The sequence below is a fragment of the Meriones unguiculatus genome, chromosome 18 (assembly GCF_030254825.1).
Source record: "Meriones unguiculatus strain TT.TT164.6M chromosome 18, Bangor_MerUng_6.1, whole genome shotgun sequence".
NCBI classification, from domain to species: domain Eukaryota; kingdom Metazoa; phylum Chordata; class Mammalia; order Rodentia; family Muridae; genus Meriones; species Meriones unguiculatus.
The window spans coordinates 11,732,211-11,756,354 of record NC_083365.1 but is presented as its reverse complement, the minus strand read 5'-3'; the positions used below and the strand labels follow the sequence as shown (position 1 = coordinate 11,756,354).

Below are 24,144 nucleotides of genomic sequence, written 5' to 3'. Positions count from 1 at the left end.
AGCTCCAGAGGACGTTTTGCCCTCTATCCCAACAAGCACAGCAGGGCCAAGGCGGCCTGGCACACTCAGGACTTCAGGAATGACTGAGGCACTGGGGGGCGGGGCTCTTTAACCGGCAGCTGTGTGGGGGAAGCCGAGTTCCTTGGCTTCTGCGGCTTGGAGCTTCCTGACTTGACTCCCCACTTGACTCCAGCGTAAGGTAAAGGAAGACGACCTCTGCCCAGGGCCGTGAGCGCTGAGTCACTTCACGTGAAGCCTAGGGGGAGCGCTGGCGTCACGGTGACGTCAGCCGGCAGTGGCGCTGTATTATTAATGTCCTTGTTAAGAGCCGATTGATCATCTTCCAGAGGGAGAAGCTTTGTCGGCCAGCAGAGACCTTCTTCCTCCACCTGCAGATGAAGATGGGCAGTGTGTTGTCCTGCTCGCACTGGACAGTGAGCAGTGAGGCAGGCTGCGGGGAGGGGCACCCGCCTCTGGCCTGTCGTGTGGCCTTGTCCCTGATTCAGTCTCCGTCCTTCGGTTCCAAACTATCACTTAAAAGCTGATGGGGTCAGAATGAAAGGCACAAGTCCTGGGAGCAGTCTGAGCCCTTGACCAGCCATGTCCACCAGAGCTTTGGAGAGCTGTCCCCACGTCATGTCCGCTAGAGCTAACCTCCACCTCTGGAGGGCTCACGAATGTGCTGGCTCCTTTCATTTCAGATCCCCGCCCCAAGAACCACACAGGCCCCAGATTTCCGATTTCCTGTATTTCCCTCCTCCGTCTCCTCGGTTCTTTTCCCAAATCCTTTTTTTTTTTTGAGACAGGGTCTCAATCTGTAGCTCTGGCTGGAAATTTCTATGTAGACCAGGCTAGCCTCAAACTCACAGCCTACCTCTGCCTTGGAAGTGTTGCCATTAGAGATGTGAGGCACCATGGCTGTCTTGTGATCTGTCATTCTTATCCAAACGTCAACATTTACTCCTTTCAGGTTTCTGGACAAACCTGCCTACTGGACCTACTGGTACAGTAACCATAAAGAGCTCTGCGCAGCCATTCCGGCGGGCATATCTGCACCTTTATTTTACATGGCCTCTCTTTATTTCACGGTCTTTATTTTACATGATGAAGACTTGGTCTTTTTAAAATTTTATTTTATGTGCATTAGTGTGAAGGTGTCAGATCCTATGGAATTGGCAGTACAGACAATTGTGAGCTGCCATGTGGGTGCTGGGAATTGAACTCAGGTCCTTTGGAAGAACAGCCAATGCTCTTAACCACTGAGCCATCTCTCCAGGCCCTTTGTCTTTTTTTTTTTTTTTTTAAACTTTCTTTAAAAAAAAAAGATTTTTTTTTTATACATGAGTGTTCTATTTGCATGTATGGCTGCACGCCAGAAGAGGGCACCAGATCCCATTGTAGATAGTCAAGAGCCACCATGTGGGCGCTGGGAATTGAACTCAGGATCTCTGCAAACGCAAACAGTGCTCTTAAACCACAGCCCTCTCTCCAGCCCTGACTCTGTCCTTTTTGACAATTATTTTATCTGGTCCCATGACATCGCGCTTCCCTGCTGTCCTGGTCCCTCTACCACATTCTATGATTCTTTTCTGGCTTCACATTGGCTTCTACATGTTGGAACGGCCTTAGACTCCCTATCTGTGTCCCTTCTCTTCTTCCTGGGCTATTCTTATACTTTTTACATACTAATGACGCTCCAGCTTGTATCTTCATTCTGAGCCTTTTCCCTGACATACCAGACTTGTGGTTAGGACCCCCAATGACAGCTTCCTTCGCACAGGCATCTGGCTACCGCTCAAACAGCCACACCTCCCACAAGTAACACTTCCTTCCTGTCCTGTCTAGAGCACCTCTCACTTAAAAAATGATTTTTAATTGTGTGCATATGTCTGTATGTCCTCATGAGTATGGGAGCGCCCAGAGTACAGAAGAGGGCATCCGAGCTTGGAGCTGGAGTTAGGGGCAGCTGTGAGCCACGGAAATGGGTGCTGGGGACTGGACGGGTCCTCTGCAAGATCAGTGTGCAGCCTTAACTGCTGGACTGTCTCTCCAGCCCCTCACTCCTTTTGCTCTTTTCTAGCTTGGGTCTGTGTTGATGGGGTACAAGGCCGGCTAATACCTCCTTTACCCTGAAGTCCCTCCTCCCTCCCCCCCTTTCTGTGGGGTGTTCATGTATGTATATGTGTATTTCTTCTAGAATGAAAACCCTAAGTCATGAAGGACACCATCCCTGTGCTTATTACTGTCCTGGGAGTTTTTGCCAACCGTGGACTTTTCTATTACAGACGGGAGGGAGGGGAGCTCTGAGACCAGTGCTTAGCGTCCAGGGCCTTGCTGTGTGACCTTGTTTCCAAGGTTACTTATCTGATGTCCAACCCCAGTGCCCACCTCATTGTTCGCTTGTGTGAGAGAGTGTGCCTGTGGCCAGTCTAGCCATGAACCTGCTCTCTACCTAAGTCTGCTTCAGTTCTTTTCTCCCCCCCCCCCCAGCCCTCAGGCCAGGATTACAGGCATGAGCCCTCGTGCCCTGTGTAGCCCTGTGTAGCCCTGGCTGTCCTGGAGTCACTCTGTAGACCAGGCTGGCCTCAGACTCATAGAGATCTGCCTGCCTCTGCCTCCCAAGTGCTGGGATTAGAGTGCGCCACCACTGCCAAGCTCTTGTCTTGTCTTTTTGATTGGCAGGGTCCCCCTTCAGGCTGCCTTGAACCTCCAGCATTCTGGAATTAAAGGCCAGGGTCACCAACACAAGTGACAAACCTTGTTCTATTTTAAAGTATGCTGCAGCCTGCTCTTTGAGACAAAGCTGCAGCCATCTTCATATTCAGCTTCCATTTTGTTTCTAAGGTGAAAATAAGTTCAAAATTTTAAACTTTTCAGCTCTGCTTCCTGGAAGCGGTTGTTTCTATATACTTGGCCATATGTTTTCTATGATTCAACAGTGTCATAACTCATACTTGGTTATCTGCACACTTGGCTCCACCCTGGTTGCACTGTGGTATCTATACACCTGGTTGCACTCAGTTGCACTTGGGCTGTGCTCTGGAAGACCCTCACTTACCTAGAACCAATCAGCTTAAAGGCTAGCTCGCAATACTTTGTCTACTTAGCCAAAGAGGTAATACTGCTTTGTACTGCCCTTACCATGTATTTTGCACTTGGTTATTTGTCTATGAAAACCCTGCTGTGAGCTCTTGCAGAGTTCTCAGTTAGGCCCCCGAGTCCTCACTGTGGCCCTGATCGATCAGCTTGGAGAGGCGTTCTAATAAACCATCCCTAGCTGAGACCAGAGTCTCGGTGGTTTGTGTGGCTGTTTTTATGTCACAACAAATCCTGCACAGTGGGGGCTGGAGAGAGGACCAGGTGGCTGAGAGCACTGGCTGCTCTCAAAGAGGACCCAGGTTTTGTTCCCAGCACCCTCCTGATGGCTCACAACTGTCTATAACTTCAGCTCCAGGGGATCTGGTGTCTTCCTCTGGCCTCAAGCACCAAGCATGCCCTCGGGACACAGGCATACATGCAAACAACTCATACACATAAAAGAAAAGTTGCTAATCTTTAAATACTTACCCTGGTGGTGGTGGTGGCACATGTCTTTAATACCAGCGTTTGGGAGGCAGAAACAAGCAGGCCAGCCTGGTCTACAGTGTGAGTTCCAAGACAGCCAAGGCAACATAGAGAAACCCTGAATCACAAAACAAAACAAAACAAAACAAAACAAAAAAACCCAACTCTGTACCGGGATAAGTTGGGCAGATTCAGAGTTCTGGGCCCGGTGGTCTGCTGCTCTTGACAGGGACAAGAGCCCCTCTAGGGGCATGACAAACCTCTTTGAGGGGGAGAACCAACCTTGTCCATCTGTCCGACACAGCCAGGCAAAGAGGCAAGAACTGGGTGACTCACAGAGAAAGACAAAAGCCTCCAAAGGTCGCGCCACGGGCTGGGCCGGGGTACAGTTGTGTACCCCGGGTTGGCTTGTCAAGAGGCAGGGTGTACCCCGACAGCCAAGCGGCATCCGCGTCCACCGCAGGCCTGGCATCACTCAGAGCCAGCAAGGCGGGAGAGGCTTCGAAGGGCGGCGGGTCCACTTGCAGGTCCAGGCTGGACACGCGGCAGCCTGCCGACCGCCAGGGCCCTCAGCCCCGTCTCTGCAAAGGGGAGGTCGCTGCAAAGGTAGTGGGCTACTGGCCCGCGGTGTGGGACTCCAGGCCGTGGGAAGAGCCAGAGGCCATGAGCTAAAAGGCATGGGTGGGTGCGTGCAAGTGTCTTTGTGAGCATGCCAAACTGCCTCAGCTGTCTTCAGCCCGATTAGCAGCGACCCATTGCCAACCTCTGTGTTTGACCAGCACCGGTCCTAGGGACCGAGTCCCATGGCTCAGAAACACACAGTTAGGTTCCTCTCAAAGCCATTGCTTGAACGTGCTAACCAGTTTCGTTAAGTTTTTAAAACTTTATTTTAACTTTTCTTTGTTACTGTTTCGTGTGTGCTTGATGTGGGTGGGTGAGTGCATGCATATGGAGTTCAGAAGACAACTTCGCGGAGTTCGGTTCTTTCCTTCCACCCTCATGGGTTCCGGGAGCCAGACTCAGGTCCTCAGGAAAGCCCTTTGCCGAGAGAGCCACCTCAATTGCCCTCAAGAGGACTTTATAGTAACAGAACAAAGCTGTAAACCAAGAGAATTAAAAACTCGCGGCGGGGTTTGGGGTTGGGAGGTGAGGAAGTGGGGGCTAGGGGGCTGGAGAGATGACTCAGCAGTAACCAGCCCTGCTCTTCGGGAGGACCTGGTTTGATTCCTACCAGCTCGAAACTGAGCCATCGAAGCTTCTCCATCGAAGCTGTACAGGCAGCGGCGGGGTGGGGGTGGGGGTGGGGGTGGGGGTGGGGGGGTTGGTTTGGTGTTTTACTTTTGGGACAGGGTCTCTGTAGCTCTGGCAGTCTTGGAACTCACTATGTAGACCAGACTGGCCCTGACCTCACAGAGTTCCTCCTGTTTTTGCCTCCCAAATGTTTAGGGAGAGGAGGGAGGGAGAGGGAGGGGGTGAAGGGAGGGGGGAGGGCTTGTGCTGGAGAGACGGTTCAGCAGTCAGGAGCACTGACCGTTCTTCTAGAGGACCTGGATTCATTTCCCAGCACCCACATAGCGGCTCACAACTGTCTGTAACTCCAGTTCCAGGGAACCTGACACCCTCACACAGACATACATGCAGGCAAAACACCAATGTACATGAAATAAAATAATAATAATAAGCCTGTGTCCTTGTATAGGGTTGTAAAACAGAAATTATTTGTTGCCTGTATAGGTGTCTTACACCTTTTATCCCGGCACCCAGCAGAGGCTGCAGAGCTGGGTTGGGCCATGCTCCAATTTCCCCGGGGTTTCTTGGAGGAAACTTTGAGGGTTCAGGCAGCTTAGCTCATTTCCACCATCTCATTATAGGTGACCTCTCCGAGACATCACACACACGCGTGTGTGTCCCAGCATTTCATTTCCTCTGCTGTGCTCACCTCTCACTCCCCTCTTCCGTCTCAGGGGCAAAGCCCCCTGCTTGAGCTCATCCCCAGGGTGAGAGGGAGGAAGGCAGGTGAAAGGGGTTCTCTCTGGAGACTCCCAGCTTTCAAGACAGGCTAATTACAGCCTTCCTAATTAATGAGCCTCGGAGCTGCATTTCATCAGCTGAGTCATAACTGATGTCTGGGCCCTGGGCCCAAAGAGAGGGTACCGGGAGTCAAGGAGAGTCCGGGGAGGTAGAGGCAGCTCAGAGCTGCTGTCTCGCCCATTTGATGGTTTCATCTAACCTTCTAAAATCTGTTTTAAACATATGGCTTTTTAGGTACGTGTATAGGGGTATGTCCCTGTCCTGTGAAGGCAGGTGCTCTAGAGCTGCAGAATCTCGAGACTGGAGTTTCAGGTGTTTGTGGCCCCCCTGACTTAGATGCTGGGAGCTGAATGTGGGTGTTGGGGAAGAGTGGTGAGTTCTCTTACTCATTGGGCTATTTCTCTGGACCCTTGCCTGCCCTCCTCCTCTCTCCCTTTTCAGATTTATGTATTTTATGTGTGTGAGTGTTTTTCCCACGTGTGTGCATGTGTGTGTACCACATGCATGTCTGGTACCCACAGAAGTTAGAAGAGGGCATTGGATTTCCTGGAACTAGAGTTAATTGCTGAGTCCTTCCCCAGCCCCCTTTCGAGACAGTCTCACTGTGTAGCCCTGGGTGGCCTAGAACTTGCTGTGTAGACCAAGCTGTCTTGGAACTCATAGAGATGTATCTGACTGCCTCTGCCTCCAGAGTGCTGGTACTGAAGCCAGCTGCCACTATGCCCAGCATGTCTTCCTTATTAAAGCCCAGCTCCACCAGTGCCACACACAGCTCATTGGGCACCAAATCACCCATTATTTCTCCAGTCATGCAGTTTCTCTGTCAGACTTTGTCTTTGGACGCATGTATCACCCATCTGGAGTCTCCATGAAACATGACAAGCCCACCTCATCAGGATCCGGACACCTGCTTCCCCTGGATGCAAGCTAAGACCCTCATCACATCCTCCTCCCAGTGTCTGCATTGTGGGTACTTTTCCATTCACACAGGAGCCAGGAGATGGCCCCGCTTTCATGCCCGACTCTAAGGAGGGCTTACCAACCTCTGTGCCTCTGTTTCTTCATGGAGGCTATGGACTCAAGTGAGGGGCCTGTAGATCACTGGTTCTCAACCTGTGGGTCATGACCCTTTCACAGGGGTTGTCAAAGACCATCGGAAAATGCAGACATTACATTATAATTCATAACATAGCTGTACTGAAGGGCCAGAGCATTGGGAAGGTCGAGAAACGCTGCTGTTCACCAGATCAGGGCAGGCCGTGCAGATGGATCCGTAGGGGACCACGGAGCAGCTCCTATGATTACCTCCCACGACTGAGTCTCGTCTTGCTCCCAGACCCAGAGCTGTGTTGATTAACCCATACAAAGCACGGAGTACATCACCAGGACATCAAGCCTCGACACATTCCTCCTCCTCTTCTCTGTGTGTGATGCTGGGAATCAAACCCACGGAAGCACGTCAGCCTTTCAGCATTTTAAGGCAAAGTTTTGTTTTCAACCATGCATGCCCTTCCAGGTACTCATAACTTCCTCGATGACATGAATACAATCAGGTATGTCGGTTGTTCTGGAGCCTACAGTCTGGCTGTAGATGGTCCCTCACCGGGTTGCTATGGCTCTTCAGTCCCTAAAGGGCCAAACTGCCTGTGCTGCTTTCTGGAGGAACAGGGATTTTTATAATTTTTTTCTTTTTTAAATTATTCTAATTTAAAAAAAAATATTTTATGAAAAAACATTTTATGTGTATGAGGATTTGCCTACCTGTATATCTGTGCACTATTTTTGTGCCTGGTGTCCCCAAAGGCCAAAAGAGGGCATTGAATCCCCCCGGAGCTGGAGTTACAGATTGTTGTGAGCTGCCATGTGCGTGCTGGGGTCAAACCTAGGTCCTCTGGAAGAGCATCGAATACTCTGAACTGCTTAGCCATCTCTTCTGATTTTTACAGTTAGTTTTGTTCTTTGACAGTTTCATACTTCTGTAATGATGACTCTCTCTCCTTTACTGACCTCCCTATCACCCGCCCTCCACGTCTCCCACCCCACCCCTCTGCCTGTGAGTCTCCTCAGGCCCACAGCTTTTGGTTGGTTTTGTTCTGTGACCCATTTAGTTTAAGGACTGTGTGAACTGAAGGCACCATCTCCCGTCTGTCCCGCTGTCAGTAGCTAACAGTTCAGCAGTGGAAGGCAGGGACTCCTTCCTCCAGCCATGCCTGTGATGGGTCCACCCTTCTTCAGAGGAGGTACTGGACTCCCTAAAACTGGAGTCAAAGAAGGTTGAGACACACCATGTGGGTGCTGGGAACCGAATGATTGTCCGTGAGAAGATCAGGAAGTGTTTTTAACCACTGAGGCATCTCTCCTGAAGGGCTCATTCCCTCCCTCTCTCCTCCCTCCCTCTCATTCTCCGAATCTTCCTTTCTTTCTTCAGACACGGTCTCTTTTTGCAGCCCTGGATGTTCTGGGGCTTCTCGAACCGAGATCTGCCTGCCTCTGCCTCGTGAGTGCTCAGGCGTGGCTTACTTGACTCATGTGCCCGAGGCCTGTGGCTTATTCCTCGGGACAGGTTGCGCAGCGAGAAGGGCTTGTTGCTGTTTTGCTTAACACAAGTGTTGGAAGAGAGAAAATATTGAGTGGTGCTAGGCAGCACCGTCTTGTTACTAGAAGACACTAGCAGCTGTCCCTCTCCATCTTTAGTCTCTCATGGGTAATGAGGTGTCCATGGGGGTGAGCACTTGCCTAGAATGAATGAGACCCTGGATTCCATCCCAAGCATGGGGTGAGGGGAGGGGTGGCAGGCAGAGCCACTTCAGCAGGTGGTCAATACTTAGTACAGAGCGAGGTTCAAGCCCATCCAACCCCAAGCCATCTGTGTTCTCTCCATGTAGGGCTCTTCTCTCCTAGAGGAAAGGTTCACATGGGACACACCAGTCTCCCATTCGTATCTGGTCCTCACACTGTGATCACCCTTAACAGTGACGGTAGACTTGGTCTGTACCTCAACTGTCCACTCTAGTGGCCTCTATGAAATGTGGCTGGCTGGTGACACTAGGAGCTTAAATTCAGTTTGCTCAGGCTGGCCTCAAATGCACAAGGGTTGAGAATACTGGCATGAGCCATGACTCCCAGCTTTTATTTTAATATAATCACCCAGTAATGAAAGGTGACTGTTCTGAACAGTATCCTTTGGCCAGTTCCCAACCCAGCTCTCCCTTTTCCACTCAGAATATGCTACACGTGCAAGTAGCCTGGAGGCCAGGTGAGATGAAGCAGGCCTCAACAGGAAGCAAAGTGGGGGCACTGTGGGCCAGGTCCTCCTTACAGAATACCCATGGGAGCTCGGTGGGAGAAGGCCAGCCCACAGGAGTTCCACTCCTACCCCAGTGGTCGTCACAATGGCATTCAGCTCTGCGTCACAATGCCACTGGCAGTGGGAGGCTGGTCTCTTTGTCTGTAGACCTAGTTACAAGAACTCCAGCGTCAGAGGACCCTGTTTCCTGGGGAATGGAAAGGAGCCCAGCAGCGGAGTGGCCTCAAGATGGAGACCAATAGGAAGAAGCCCAACAAGTGTGGGGCTGGGCGAGCCTCCCCGGTCCCTGAACCCAAGGGATACAGGGCCCAGCTGCGTGCCTACAGGGAGCAGGGGTTCTCCGTCAACAGTGAACAGCTGCTGGTCTTCTTCCTGGCTATCTGGTTTTTCTATTTCTTCTACCTTCAGGACTAATTCTGACAGAGCCTCCTTCCACGTGCTCAGGGAGTGGCTGAGGGTCAGAGCTTTGGCCCAATACGGCGGATGACCAGGTCTCACCAGTTAACTTAGAGAATGAAGACGAAGAGCCTGGAGCGACTGTGGGCCCCTTGCCTCAAGCTGCCTGCCTTCTGTTCTCACAATTCTCCAGTGCCACATCTTCAACGTGTCTCCAGCCTTGGGCCTCCACGGAGTATGTGACCCGATTACCAGGAAGAGACAGCGCAGCTCTGGAAGGCCGCCAGGTCGAAGCAAGGTTATAGCTGTGTCTTCTTGGTCAGTGGAGTTGAACTCTGCATGTTTACTGGGAAGCCGTTTTGTGCCTGGTCCCAGGCCCAATCTCTAATGAGAAATAAAATGCCCATGGGGCCAAATAACATGTTTCATTTTGGTGTCTTTGAGACAAATGTTTGCTGTGTAGCTCAGGCTGGCCTTGAAGCAGTCCTGCTGTTTCCATTTACAAACTTGCCCCACACGTGGCTTTTATTCTTGTATCCCAGGGAAGAACAGAGCCCTGCGGTGCTTAGAATGGCTCCTGCGAGGGTGGAGAAAAATGGCACTTCTCGGGGCTGGGGGGGGGGGCAGATTGAAGAGAAAAAGTTAATCGCATTACGGGTGTGGGAGTGGCTCCCCCTGGACTCAGGGTGGGTGCCGCCACCCCAGGGGCTCCCAGACCTAGTTTTCCAGCAGAGGACAGGCGTCTCTGGTAGAGCTGCAGAGCAGCGGCAGCTTGGGGGCTCTTAGGAGTGGGGGCAGGGGTGGCTCCAGCACTCACTCGGAGGTGTGAAGGCTGAGTTGGAAGTGGGCTGCTCCACCATGTTGGGTCGGGTTGTGGGTAGGTTCCAACCCTAACCCAGCTCTCTGTAGCTGTATGGGCTAGGAACACCACACCTAGCAGGGAAGCTCAGCAGAGTGGGGATGAGCGGGAGCCACCAGGTGGGGCAGGCCCTGGCGGCTCCTCTGAAGGCTGCAGCACATCAGGCGCTGGTGTGGAGGAGGAAGGAGTGCCATTTCCCCTAGTGGCCACCTCTATGGACACATCCCCTGGGAACGCTGAAGCGGACTCCCTCTGCCTCATGACTGAGCCCTGAGCAGCCTGAAGAGACGACATGTGGCTCAAGAGGCCGGGATTCATCTCAAAGTAGACGGTGCCTGGAAGGGGAGGGGAAGTGTGGCAACCTGCACGATATTCTTGTCATGGCCGGAAGTTCTTGGCAGAGTGAACAGAGCTGTACAGAAATCTTTTTTCTTTGGGATTCCATAAGGTTTAATTTTGAACAGGAAAAAAAATATGTCGCCTAGGGAGCCAATGAGGTGGCTCAGAAGGCAGAGGAGACTGCCACATCGCTGAGGGTGTACGCTGCCTGCCACAGGCACACATGGCGCACGCGTGCCCACACACATGTACAGAATTTGTTAAAGATGTTGCCTATACACAAGCATTTTCCTGCACTGGGCCACATGTGAACAGGAGTCTCCTCCCTCAGAGAGTGGCTCCAGGAGCAACAGCACACACTCTGGCACCTAGCCTGATGGAAGCTACTGGTCCTCCCCTGGCACGGACACACCCATACTGGAGAGATCTGAAGCACGGCCTGAGCAATGCCAGTAACCGCATATGGCTGCCCTGTCCTGTGCGTCAGGAGGAAGCCCTGGTGAATGCCAACGGTCACTTTATTAAGGCTCCAAGTGTCTGCAGGTGTGAGGGTACACGTGGCTAACTCATTTGCTTGACTGCCCCTACCATGGTCCACTTCTGAGTGACCCTGAGGCAGAGAAGGCTGTGTGAGGTCACAGTCTACTGAGCTCCATCCATAAAGCTCCATTAGAAGGCTGTATGCAGATAACATAGGGCTTGAGGGGAGTGCTTCTCAGCAGTTGGGGCTGGCTCTGGTTGGATGTGGCAAGGTAGTCCAGGGAGAACATGAATGTCTTCCCCAGCCCAGCCTATGGCTTTATTATCCTGTTCTTGCCTAAGGAGTGTGGGTTGTCCTGACCCAGTCCCCATAACACACCGTGAGGTGCTCAAGTCCAGGAGAGAACAGGGTCAATGGCATCCTGATCTTGTTCCCTCCACCTGCAGGTATCCCCCAAATGGGGCTTCTCTGGTAGGAGCTGGTCACTCAAAAATGGACCCGCAGCACGTCCTGGCTGGCGACCGGCTGCTGGCAGGCTGTGCACATCATGGGCTGGGAGCGCTGCTTCTCACTCAGGCAGGGTCGGCACAGAAGGTGGCCGCAGGGCAGCTGGTACACAGGCTCCTTTGTGTAGTAGGAAGAAAATGCTCTTTTGCAGGAGGCACATTCTGGACCAGAAACACTCCTAGGATGCTCTGGTGAATCAGAAGAACGAGGCAGGGTTAGGTGAGGCTGTTCCTCAGTGTAAGCTTTGTCCCTGGAAGCTGAGAACTGACAGGCCCTCCCTTCTAGCTTCTTTATCAGTCTTGGTGCTGTGTATGGATGAGTAAGAACTGGCTCCTGAATGCAGTGCACAGGACCAGGCCTGTTCCCTGGTCTCCCAAACAAAGTGTACATTCCCCAGCCAAAGCTAGAGCAAGGTACAAACTTACCCTGACAAGAGAAGCTGCAAGGAAAGAGAAAAGCAGAACGTGGCCCAAATATCAGGATCAGAACAGCCCGGGTGGAGGGAAATCACCAGAGGGGCAGCTTTAATTTCAGTAGCTGCCTTCTAACCCCTCAATCCCTTTCCTGAACTGCCCTGGCTTCCAGCAAGCCCTTACAAGATGGCCTCAAGGCCTCTAAATAAGGCAGCTCTGATCCCCCAACCCCTGTGGCTCTTCCCTCCCACCGACAGGAATTTGAAGAAGCAGCTGCTCTTCCTCAACTCTAAGAAACAGAGGCCAGGTTGGCCGATACTTGGGGGGACCCCAAGTTACCTTAAACAAATCTGCTTTGTAAAAATTCCTTGCTGTTTTTGTTGTTTTTCTTAGGGGGTTCCCTGTGATTTTTGTCCTTTTTTTGGTGGTGGTGGTGGGGCCCATGCTACAATATGCCTTAGAGGTGAGAGAACAACTTTGTTCTCCCCTTCCACCTTTATATGGGCTCTGGGGAGTGAACTCAGTCACTAGGGTTGCCATGCAGGGGCTATCAGCATAGTCCTGAACTTAGAATCTTCTGTTTCTGCCTCTTGTGGGCCTGGGACTACAGCTGTGAGCCACAGCCAAATTCTTATCCCAAGCCATGCTCTCTTTAAAACATATTTGGTTTTATGTGTATGAGTGTTCTGCCTGTTTTGTCATTTTACTGTGTGTGTACCTGGTGCCCATTGAGGTCAGAAGAGACATTAAATCCCCTGGAACTGGGGTTACAGACAGTTGCAAGCCATCACTCAGAGACTGGGAATTGAGCTCAGGTTCTCTGCAAGAACAAGTACTCTAACTCTTAATCTGTCCTTCCCACCTGGTCTTTTAGCTTGGATGTGAATGCAGGTGTATGTGCGCCACCTTGAGTGTGGAAGCGAGAACAGCCTCGGTTGTTGGTCCCAGCCCTTCCCCTTCACGCAGGATCTCCTGTTGAATCCTGCGTACACCAGGCTAGCCAGGCTACAAGTCTCGAGGGAGTCTCTGGGAGTGGGGGAGGGGGGCTGAAGTACCAGAATTGCCTTTAGGTTCAAGGCCAACACAGCAAGTAACATACCACCCAGAGCTACGCGGTAAGATCCTGTCTCTGTTGCAAGACATGATAGGATTGTATATCATCCTAGCACGTGGGAGGCTGAAGCAGAATCACTCATGTCTGAAGCCGACCTAGGCTCCATAGTGAGGCCCTGCCTCAAAAAGCCAAGAGCCTGACAGAAAGTGAATTCTCACGGTATGGATCTCAGAAGCATCTGGAGCCTGCATGGAGAGTAGGGCTATGTGTAATAGCAGTGTCTCCTCCGTCAGTGCTAGCGCTGCAGGAATGAACGAACCTGCATGATCGCTTTCTTTTCTTTCTGAGACTGGGCCCAAGTATTTCAGGCTGATTTTACTGGCTCTCCCGACTGCTGGGATTATAGACACAGTATCAAGTCTGGGTTACATGGTGGTGCTGGGCATTGAGCCTGGGGCTCTGTGCATGGCAGGCAAGCATTCCTTCCGCTGAGCTACTTCCCTAGCCCTCAGGCACACCTGGCACTGCACAGAAATATCAAGGGTACCAACTGCCTTTAGCACCAACAGGAGACCCATTGATAGGTCTCAGAGATCTAGAGCTTCAGACAATTTCAGAGACAAAAAGCAAAGCTCTTTAAAGTAAAATAAATAAAAATAAAGATGCAGGAATGCTGGTGTGAGCAAAAGGAAAGGAGATAGAGCTGCAACAAAGGACAGTGGGGCTCTGCCTCCTGTCATGGGACTCTTAAGAGGTGGAATACTGTGATCTGCTAACTGTACAAGAATATCTTCTGACTCTGTGAGGACAATGGGGCGAAGGGCAAGTAGCTACAGGGAGCTAACAAAGAGGCTGCAGAACTGGTAGTAGGGTGTCCCTCAGAACCATAGCAAAGAAAATCATAAAGGGGGCTGATGAGATGGCACAGCCTGACGGTCTGGTCTGAGGTCCTTCCTGGAACCGATGGCAGAGGAGAACAAACTTCTTAAAGTTGTCTTTGGACCTCCACGTATGTGCCTGGAAAGACCTAAGAATGAATGCCCTGTCAAGAGTGAGGACACTAAAGGGAAAGCTGACCACTTCCATGCTGAAGGCTTGACAAGTACAAGACAAGGCTCTCTTCCAACATGGGCTGAAGAATACTGGGGGAGAGCTTTGAAAAGCAGGCAGGAGTGCGGGCATAGTGGTGCTCAACTTTAATCCCAGCACTCAGGAGGCAGAAGCAGGCGAATCTCTGTGAGTTTGAGGCCAGCCTGATCTACAAAGTGAGTTCAGGATAGCTAAGGCTGTTACATGGAGTAACCCTGTCTCAAAAAAAAAAAAAAAGAAAGAAAGAAAGAAAGAAAGAAAGAAAGAAAGAAAGAAAGAAAGAAAGAAAGAAAGAAAGAAAGGCAGACAGGACAAGTCAGAGTTAGAATAGGGATTGGAGATGCCAAGGAGAGGGATCCCAGCAGCTGTTAGGGAGGGGCAGGAGCCATAAAGGCAGTATTGGATAAGGGCTCTCACTGGTAGAGACTCTAGCAATGGGAATTGAAAAGAAGGGCTAAAAGCCAAAAGAAGGAGAAGGTGGCTAGGGCAAGAAGAGCTAGCCAATCACATCACCAGATGCCGAGAGGACAAGTAGCCACGAGACTCATTTCACTGGACACTCTGAGAGACATGCTCTTGGAGATAGTTAGGGAAGAAAAGGAGTGGGCGAGGGTTAAATGGAAGTCCAGATGACAATAGGAGGAACAGGCTTTACATCAGAGGGGGAATCAAGGGCCTGGCTCTATGAGCCTCACCAGGCTTCACCTTGTCCTTTGTTTAAGAAGGGGGTCGCGAAGGGGAACACACAATTGGAGAGACGGCTCAATGAGTAAGGATCACTGGCTGTTCTTGTAGAGGACCTGGGTTCAGTTCTGAGCACCCACATAGCTCACAACTATCTGTAACTCCAGTTTCAGGATATCTGACACTTTCTTCTGAACTCTACCAGGCACAGACATACATGCAGGCAAAACATTCACATCCATAAAACAAATGAAAAAGAAAAAAGAAAAAGAAATCCAGTTAGTTCCTCTCTTTGTATCTACCATCCAATATAATCCTAGATGGATTTTTTTTTTTTTTTAATTTGGCTCAGTAATCTACCACTGTGCTTTTCTAGTACAATGATGAAAATGTTATCAAGAAGGGCAGAGGATGACATCTGAAACCTACACCTTTCTTTACAAGGACATAAAATGGCCCAGATGTCAGGTGAGAGGAAGATTAGGACACAGAAAAGGAGCATCAGTGTCCCAGGAGCGAACTATGTCTTCCACCTTAGCCAGGTATGGTGGGCACCTTTGTAATCCCAGAACTTGGAAGCTAGAAAGTTCAAGGCCAGCAAGACCCTATGTCAAAGTAATCAAAACAAAAACCTCTAGCAAAGATAGCCAGACTAGAGCCCACAGAATGGCAGGGCTAACTAAAGGCTTTGCCTATAATGACTCAATTTCCAGGCAGCCCCTCATCTCCTTCTGGAGAAGACAAGAGAGAGTGAGAACTGTAGTGAGGGAGCTTGGAGAGGCCCACAGAGCCCGAAAATACTAGGTCCAGCATCCTGTACAGGCAAATGCTAAGCCCCAGAAGATTACCGGAGCTGGCGTCCAGCCTCCTGGAAGCACTACTCCCTCTTGTGCCGAGCTGCCCCTTGGTGAGCCGGGCAGTGAAGGAAGGCATGGAGCCAAGAGTGGAAGTCAAGGCAATTTCCAAACTTTGCGACAGCTTCTGCTCATGGGACACTGGACCTGTTGAGAGATACAGAGAGTGTAATATCCAGGAATGCTCAGCAAGAGAGAAATAGCTACAAGTCCTTGGAGGACCAGAAAATGACCTTTTCAACTTCAGACATGTGAATATAATGTCTCCCAGGATGGTAATGGCAGAACAAGAGAGTCAAGACCCGGGAGCACCGACACTTCCTCTCCATCTTTAATGCCCACACAGCTCTGAGCTTTTCCTAGCTTCTCCCCAAAGTGCAGGACAGAGCCATCTTGAGGCTTCAATGCAGAACTGCACCTACCTTTTCTTTTCTTCCCTAAAACATAAATGGTGTGGTGCTGGGGTCTATTATTTTGTGGTGCTGGACTGGCACCTTCTGGACAGTCACCCTACTACTCACTCAGTACATCCCAAGGCCCTGTGTTACACTTTGAAAGGCCTTCCTGCTGGCCACAGAAACGATGAGACAAGCAGACGCCAGCTCTGTACAGCTCCTACCACTCTATCCTACACCTCTGCTTACTCCCTCTTGTTCTCCTTTTGTTTTGTTTTCTTTTGAGACAAGGTTATCACTATGCAACCTAAGTTGGCCTCAATGTCATGTTGACTGTTCAGCCTCTGCTTCTTGAATGCTGGCATTTGCTACCATACTTTTCTGATGCATAAATAAATAAATAAACAAACAAACAAATAAAGCTCAGGTGTTGAGGACATGGCTCTGCCAGTAGAGTACTCCCGGCAAAAGCGGGAGGATCTGAGGTTGATTTCCCTGGAATCTGTGTCAAAATCCAGGTGCAGTGGAACACACCTGTAACCCCAGGTCTGCGGAGGCAGAGAAAGGCACACCCTTGAGCTTGCTGGTCATGCAGGCTTGGCAACCCCAATTTAATCCCTGGAGCCTGCAGAGGAAGAGAATAACTAACTCTGAAAGCTGTCCTCTGACCTACACACACGTGCATGGCACATGAGTGCCTACACACACACATAAATAATAATAATAATAATAATAATAATAATAATAATAATAATAATAAAAACCTTTCAAAAAGTAGAGAGTAATACTGGCAACCAGTAGGAAGATGAAAGGAGGAGTGTGTCTTTCACTCTCTATGGTGGCACACCCGTGAAACTAGTACTTAGGAGGTGGAGATAGGAGAATCAGAAGTTCAAAGTCATCCTAGTAATACAGAGCTCCAGGACAGCCTAGATTACATAAGACCCCTTCCCCCCCAACCCCCAAAAAAGAAGAAGAAGCCAGGCATAGTGACACATGCCTTTGATCCTAGCACTCAGAGGCAGAGGCGGGTGGACTGATGTGAGTTCAAGGCCATCCTGGTCTACAAAGTGAGTCCAGGACAGCCAAGGCTACTCAGAGAACCATGTCTCAAAATACCAAAGAAAAAAAAAATAATAAAAGTCCTCTTTACATCTCTTAATTTAGAGAGGAGGAGTGGTGCTGCACGTCTTTAATGCCAGCATTCAGGAAGCAGGTGGATCTCCAAGTTTGAGGTCAGGCTGGTCTACAGAACAAGTTCCAGGACAGCCAGAGCTACACAGAGAAACTCTGCCTCAAAACCAAAAACAACAACAACAAAAACAACATGTCTTATCAGTCTTAAAAAGTTACAGGGCTCACAGCAAGCCAGGGCTGCTCCGTTCAGGTGGTAGCAGGAATGCTGCTTCCGGGAATCACTGGGGATGCCAGCAGGAAAAGGAAGGAAAGCTAGACAGCTTAAATCTCATACTCAGCTACAATACAATTCACTCTCATATTTACTGGCTCTATTCTTCCTAAGAGGGAGGCCTCTAACCTCACACTTCTCCACTTTTCTGTGTGATGTGGCACCTCATGGGTAAGTGAAACGGGGAGAACCACAATGCACTCCCATCAATCTCCTCTGGGAAGACTAGACACAGAACTGCAAAGGTGTCCAGACACAGGGCATATAGAAGATTCCAGAAAAGAAGACATGGTTTGCTTTAAGGGATCTACTGTTTCTCTTCCCAGCAAGTCTGAATGGAGGATTCAAGACAGGCAAAAGCACTGATCTTTCCAGAAAGCACAGAGGGACACAAAGCGGGCAAGGTCACTGGATGAAGGTATAAAACATGGTGACAGAACTCAGGAAGAGTCAGGTATGGAAGCTTGACAGGAGGATCAACACAGTTCAACACTAGTCAGGACTACAAAGTGAGCTTCAGCCTGAGCTATGGAGTGAAAGCCTCTTTCTCTATAAACAAACAAACAAACAAACAAACAAAATTTTAAGAAAAAAAAGAGAAATCTCTGAATAATAAGAGAAAACACACAAACCTTGGGGGCTTCCAGGTTCTCTATGGGCCAAGCACAACAAGAAGAAAGAGAAGTGGGCCCAGCCACATACATTTCAGGTCCTAAAGCATAAAGCTAAGGACAGTGGCTAAGGCCAGCAGGAAGAGCAGGGATGACAGTCATGGGCACAGAAGAGGGATTACCTGCTGAACAGTCCATGTCTGTCAGGCTGAGCTCGCTGGGGGCTCTCATCTTCTTGGCCGTCGGCTCTGAGGTAGTGGGTGAGAGCAGAGGGCTTGTGGCAGAGGAAGCAGCATTCATGCCATGGCTGTAGTCTAAGCTGTGCTCAGCCTGCCCTGACTTCCTTTTCCTTGAGGGTAGGGTAATGATTGAAGGGGTCACTGCTGATGTAGTTTGTGCTCTCCCAAGCAGCTGGCAGCCAGCGACAGAGTGCTGGAGTAGGAACCGGTCAATCCGGGCTTTCAGGGAAGGATGAGGTAGGGGCTGGGACTGCGGAGTAAAGGCTAAGCCTGTGAAAGGGTCACTGGGCACCCGGCCCCAAGCAGCTTCACTGAGGTTACACTTCTCCAGAGTGCTCTGGTCAATGACCTTGCCTGAGGGCAGCAGCATGGGGCATGGCATGATCTCCAGCGTGATAGGATCTAGGAACTCCTCTGGGACCTCAGACATCTCTTGTAAGGTACAGGGAGCCTGCTGGCCCTCAGACTGGACCCCAGCGTCACAGTCACTCTCCATGGGCAAGGCTATACTGTGCAGACCCGAGTCCTGAGGCAGGCTTTCTGATGCTATCAGCAAGACACTATTTATCACCTCCTGAGAGCAGGTCTTGGCTGGCTGACCCCACACCTCTAAACGCTTAATGCTAGAGATGCCACTGCCTGTCACATGGGTGATGCCGATCTTGAGGTGGGCCACATGGCTAAGGGAAAAAGCCCCTTTATTCCAGAGTTCCTGGGCTACTACAGTAGGAGAGAGGAGCGTGACTTCCATTGGGCTAAAAGGTGGCCTGGCCTTGAAGCCCCTGTGGGTGAACACCACGTGGTTCTGATTTTTCAGTAAGACTTTGCCTACCAAGGTGAAGGCCTCCTTGTCTGGGACCGATGTCTCCATTGGGCCTGCAGTCCAGCACTCCTGCGAATCCCGAGAGGCTCTGCTAGATAAGGTGGATGTGTATAATTCCAGGCCGGTGACACTCTGACACCCCCCAGCTGTTAGATCTATGTTAATTCTACAGATTTCCACATTAAAGGGAAAGGAAACTGTCACATAGACTGGAGGTCGAATGAAATACTCTGTCCTAAAGCCATGGCTTCTCTTTATGAGGTCTTCAGAGATGAGATTTTCTACTTCATAACCATCAGCTGACACCTGGATTTAATGACAAAGAGGAGACACACTGATCCAAATCGTGATAAACGGCTTTCAAAAACTTGTCACTTACAAAAATGCATTTTTTAATATTTATTTTTATTTTATGTATATGGGTGTTTTGCTGCTTGAATGTTTGTGTAGCACATGATGAGGTACCCACAGAGGCCAGAAGAGAGCATCAGATCCCCACTGAAGTCCCAGATGGTTGTGAGGCACCACATGGGTGTTAGAAATTGCATCTGGGTCCTCTGGAAGAACAAGCAGCATTCTTAACCACTGAGCTTCTTTCTAGACCCGCAAACTCAATTTTAAAGAAAACTTTAAATTCGTAATTTTTAAATTATATCTGTTAAACTGAATTATCTCAAGTTTAGGAGGCACTCAACACCATGCCAAGGCTGAAGGTAAATGATCCAAGCATGATCCACTATTAAAAACATGAGAATAAGCCAAGCCAGGTACTGTGGTATGTATGTGTATACCAGCACTCAGGAAGAAACGCAGAATGACCAGAATTCAAGATCTTTCCTTTCCTTTCCTCTTCCCTTTCCTCTTCCCTTTCCTCTTCCCTTCCCTTCCCTTCCCTTTCCTTCCCTTTCCCTTTCTTTCTCTCGCTCTCTCTTTCTGTCTCTCTTTTTCTTTTTCTGGTGTGGTTTTTCAAGACAGGGTTTCTTTATGGCTGTCCTGAAACTTGCTATGTAGACCAGGTTGACCTTGAACTCATTGAGATCTGCCTGCCTCTGCCTCCCTAGTGCTGGGATTATAGGAGTGCGCCCACTATCATGGAGCTCAAGACCATCATATGCTACACAGCAAATTAGACAGCAGTTAGGGTTATATGAGACCCCTGTCTTTAAAAAAAAAAAAAAATGAGGTCTGGAGAAACGTCTCAGTAGTTAAGTGTCCTTGCTGTTCTTTTAGAGAGGACCCAGGTTCAGCTCCAAGCACCTGGCTGGCCTTAAACTCAGAGATTATTCTACCTCTCTGCCTCTGCCACAATACCTGGCAAAAGCAAATGAACTTTTAAAACAAAACAAAAAACAAATCAAGAACAACAAAAACATGAGAGGAAAGGGGGAAGGGAAGAAGAAGAGAGGAAGGAAAAAGAAGATATTGAGTGATTAAAGATGGGTGATGTGACACTGGCTGGCCAAGAGGAAAGGGCACAATTACGCTGACTTTTCACAAAATGAGTCACAGAGCAGCAGCGCGCTGGGATTCTAGCGACTGCCCAATACTTGTCTAAATGCTGTCTGCTGGAATCTAAGGGTGAAAGTACAGTAAGCCTTAATGAAGGCCACAGACACGAGCCAGGAAGTGGACAAAAGTATGAAGAAAATATCATATACTTATGTATTTGTTTGGTTTACCTTGTTGCAGTGAATTCTTGGTCTGAATTGTGGGAGGCAAAGATTTATTACCATTTTTGTGGCTAAGAAAATAGCTTCCAAGCATCAGAAATAGCCTATAAAAAAAGTGAAACTTAAAATTAGTCAGACATATTAAAATTCAGCTCTAAACTTTCACGAGTTGAATGTAAGAGGAGCAACAGGGCAAGAACAGAACTTCTGGTACATTCTGCATTGAACACCATTTCCCTGTATCCTACTGATGCTCACTGGAAAGTTAAGAGGGAGACTTTCTTTGAAAAAAAAAAATACTTATTTTATTTAATGTGTGTGTGCGTGTGTGTGCGCGCCTGAGTGTATGTCTGTGCACTGGGAGTGTGAAGGAACCCAAAAAGATCAGGAGAAGCTTCAGGTGCCCTGGGACTGCAGTTATAGAGGGCTGTGAGCCACCATGTGGGTGCTGGGAATTAAGCCCAGGTACTCTTTAACGGCTGAGCTGTGCCTCCAGCCTTGGGAAGGCAATTTTCTAATGTAAGGTCTACAGGTTGGCAAAGCCTGCCAGGCTTCTAGCTGATGGCAAGACACATCAGTTCTGTAGCGTTCTCCCATGGGAAGGAGACAGCACACAAGCATCAGAACACAAGAAAAGGGGTGGGGTGGGGGGGCTGCATGGAAAGGGTCATGGAGAACAATCATGGCAGTGCTCCGACCCTTAACCCTTGTCAGTGTAACTGTCTCCTTATTAAACAAGCACCCGGAAGAGTCAGAACTCTTTTTGAGAAGGCTGTGGAATCTCTACGCAGCAGTTTGAGGGCCGACAGCACCCTCATGGCATGGAATCCTAATGAGCATGGCATTTATGTCCGTTTATGTAAGTATACCAGATCACCTCTTTCTCTTTTGTGAATTTGAAAAGTTGTTATTGTTATGTATGCACATGTGTGTGAGGCTGCATGTGCCACAACACACGCAGGAGGTCAGAGGGCAACTCGGGACAGCTGCTTTTCTCCTTTCACCTTTACATGGGTTCTAGACACTTTACTCAGGCCACTAACTAGGCTTGAGCTGTGGGCATCTCTACCCTCTGAGCCATCTCCCCAATCCCTCCGATTCCAACATTTAAAAAATCTTGTGTAAAATGACATTTATTTGCTTACTGTGCATGTACATGTGGCAAAATCAGAGGACTACTTGGCAAGGGTTGGTTCTCTCACTCTGCTATGGCTATCAGGCTTCCATGACAAGTACCTTACTGGCCATGCCACCTCTCCTATCCAAGTACTTAATGAATTAAAACTAGGTAGCTTCTAAGAGAAGGCTTACAAGTTAAAGAGCACTGGTTGTTCTTCCAGAGGACCCGGTTCCATTCCTAGAACCCACATAACACCTTACAACCATCTGTAACTAAGTCCAATCTGATTCCTTCTTCCGGCCTCTTCAGGCACCAGGTATGCATATGATACAAAGACATGCATGCAGGCAAGAAAACCATACACAAAAAATAACATATGATACAGAAATGTAGAATGTTTTTGTTTATTTTGTTTTGTATGGCCCAGGCCGTGAACTTCTGATTCTCTTACCTCTACTTTCCAAGAGGTATGAGCCACCACACTCAGTTTATGTGATAATGAAGATTAAGTCAGGGCCTTCTACTCAAAAGTCTCAATCAGTTCATAAGGCTGCTCCAACTTGATCAATGGTGGCCAACTCCACGAGTACATGACTGAAGCATACGAGCCTGGGACAGCCGAGCAGCCTGCCTTTCTCCACAGTACTGACTGAGACTGCTCAGCCCAGCACATTAAATTATCTTCACTGTCAGCCTCAACGCCACTTCTTGCCTTCTGTCTGGTGTCTCTGGGACTGTGGCAGATCCCATACTACCACCTTACAGATTTTTCAGGAGTTTACAAAGGATCTTCGCCTATAGCAAAAACAAATGTTAAGGCATTAATACAATTTTAGGGTAGGGGGTGTAACTCAGTGGGAGAGAACTTGCCTAGCTAGCATGCAGGAGGTTCTAGGTTCAATCCCAAGCACCACATAGAACTTTAAAAAGCACAAATTAGGGAGCCGGTGTGGTGGTGCATGCCTTTAATCCCAGCACTTGGGGAGACAGAGGCAGGCGGGTTGCTGTGAGTTCAAGGACAGCCTGGACTACAAAGCGAGCCCAGGACAGCAAAGGCTACACAGAGAAACCATCTTTAAAACATAATATAAAATAAAATAAAAATTGGGGCTGGAAATATAGATCAGTGGTAGAGATGTTGACTAGTACTTGTAAAATTCTAGGTTTAATGCCCAGCACTAGAAAATTTAAGAAATATAATTTAGTTTCTATTTATAGTGGTTAGAATGAAAATGGCCCCCAAAATCATATGTTTGAATGTTTGATCCCGTTACTGGAACTATTTAGGAAAGAGTAAGAGGTGTGGCCTTGTTGAAGGAGGTGTTGTCACTGAAGATTTGAGAAGCTCACACAGGCCAGTCTGTCTGTCTATCTCTCCGCCTGCAACTTGCACATGAGATGTGAGCTCTCAGCTCCCTCTCCAGCCTGCTGCCACCATGCTCCCTGCCATGACCAGACTAACACCCTAAAACTGAGCTGCCTTGGTCACGGTATCTTCCCCTGCAATAGAACAGTGACTAAGACACTGTATTTGTTTGTTTTGTTGCTGGAGAAAAGGGTTCATTTGGCTCACACCTCTACATCACAGCCCAACGCTGTGGGAAGTCAGGGCGGAAGCTAAGCAGCAACCTGGAGGCAGGAACTGAAGCAGACCATGGCATAATGCAGCTTACTAGCTTCCTCTTCACAGCTTACTAAGCTTACTTTTTTAAATAAATAAATATGTATTTATATACATATACCCCAAGACCACCTGCCTGGGCTGGCATTGGCATTGACCACAGTGGGCTACATCCTCCCTGCATCAATCATCAAGCAAGAAAATGACCCCAAAAGTTGCTGATGGAGGCGTTTTATTTTTATTGTTTTGAGACGGAGGTCTCTTTATGTAGCTCTAGCTGTCCTAAAACACAGTGTAAACCAGGCTGGCCTAGAACTCACAGAGATCTGCCTACCTTTGCCTCCACAATGCTGGGATTAAAGGTGTGCACTTCCACAGCTGGCTAGATTTGAATCTGGTGCCTATGAAAGCCAGAGGAGTATGCCAGATACCCTGAGACTGGAGTTAGAGATGGTTACAAACTGCCTGCCATCTAGTGGGACCTCTAGAAGAACAGCAGGTACTAACTACTGAACCATCTCTAAAGTCCCCATTATTTTTTTCAACTGAGATCCTCCTCTCTTCCCAGATGAATCTAGCTTGTGTGAAGTTGACCACAAACTGACCAGCATAGTAGGACACTAGGTGGTATGACACAGTTAACAACCACAACACACCTAAGACACATCTTTTCTCCAGC

At 49.1% G+C, this 24,144-nt stretch overlaps 1 protein-coding gene across 8 annotated transcripts in view; it reads right to left on the bottom strand.

Annotated features, from left to right (window-relative positions):
• Nucleotides 1-10,582: 10,582 nt before the first annotated feature.
• The window catches only part of Ubox5 (U-box domain containing 5), a 38,379-nt gene continuing 24,817 nt past the window's right edge, over nucleotides 10,583-24,144 (bottom strand). For 6 of the 8 annotated variants that reach the window (XM_021653640.2, XM_021653642.2, XM_021653643.2 and 3 more), the window contains exons 2-6: nucleotides 22,296-22,639; nucleotides 20,734-20,828; nucleotides 18,175-19,360; nucleotides 15,573-15,725; nucleotides 10,583-11,672 (exon numbers count right to left, since the gene is read on the bottom strand). In XM_021653640.2, the coding sequence (XP_021509315.1) occupies nucleotides 11,464-11,672; nucleotides 15,573-15,725; nucleotides 18,175-19,360; nucleotides 20,734-20,787 (1,602 nt within the window). In that variant the 5' untranslated portion in view covers nucleotides 20,788-20,828; nucleotides 22,296-22,639 and the 3' untranslated portion in view covers nucleotides 10,583-11,463. The remainder of the gene's footprint in view (nucleotides 11,673-15,572; nucleotides 15,726-18,174; nucleotides 19,361-20,733; nucleotides 20,829-22,295; nucleotides 22,640-24,144) is intronic. The other 2 variants (XM_021653644.2, XM_060371772.1) reach the window with 2 other exon arrangements.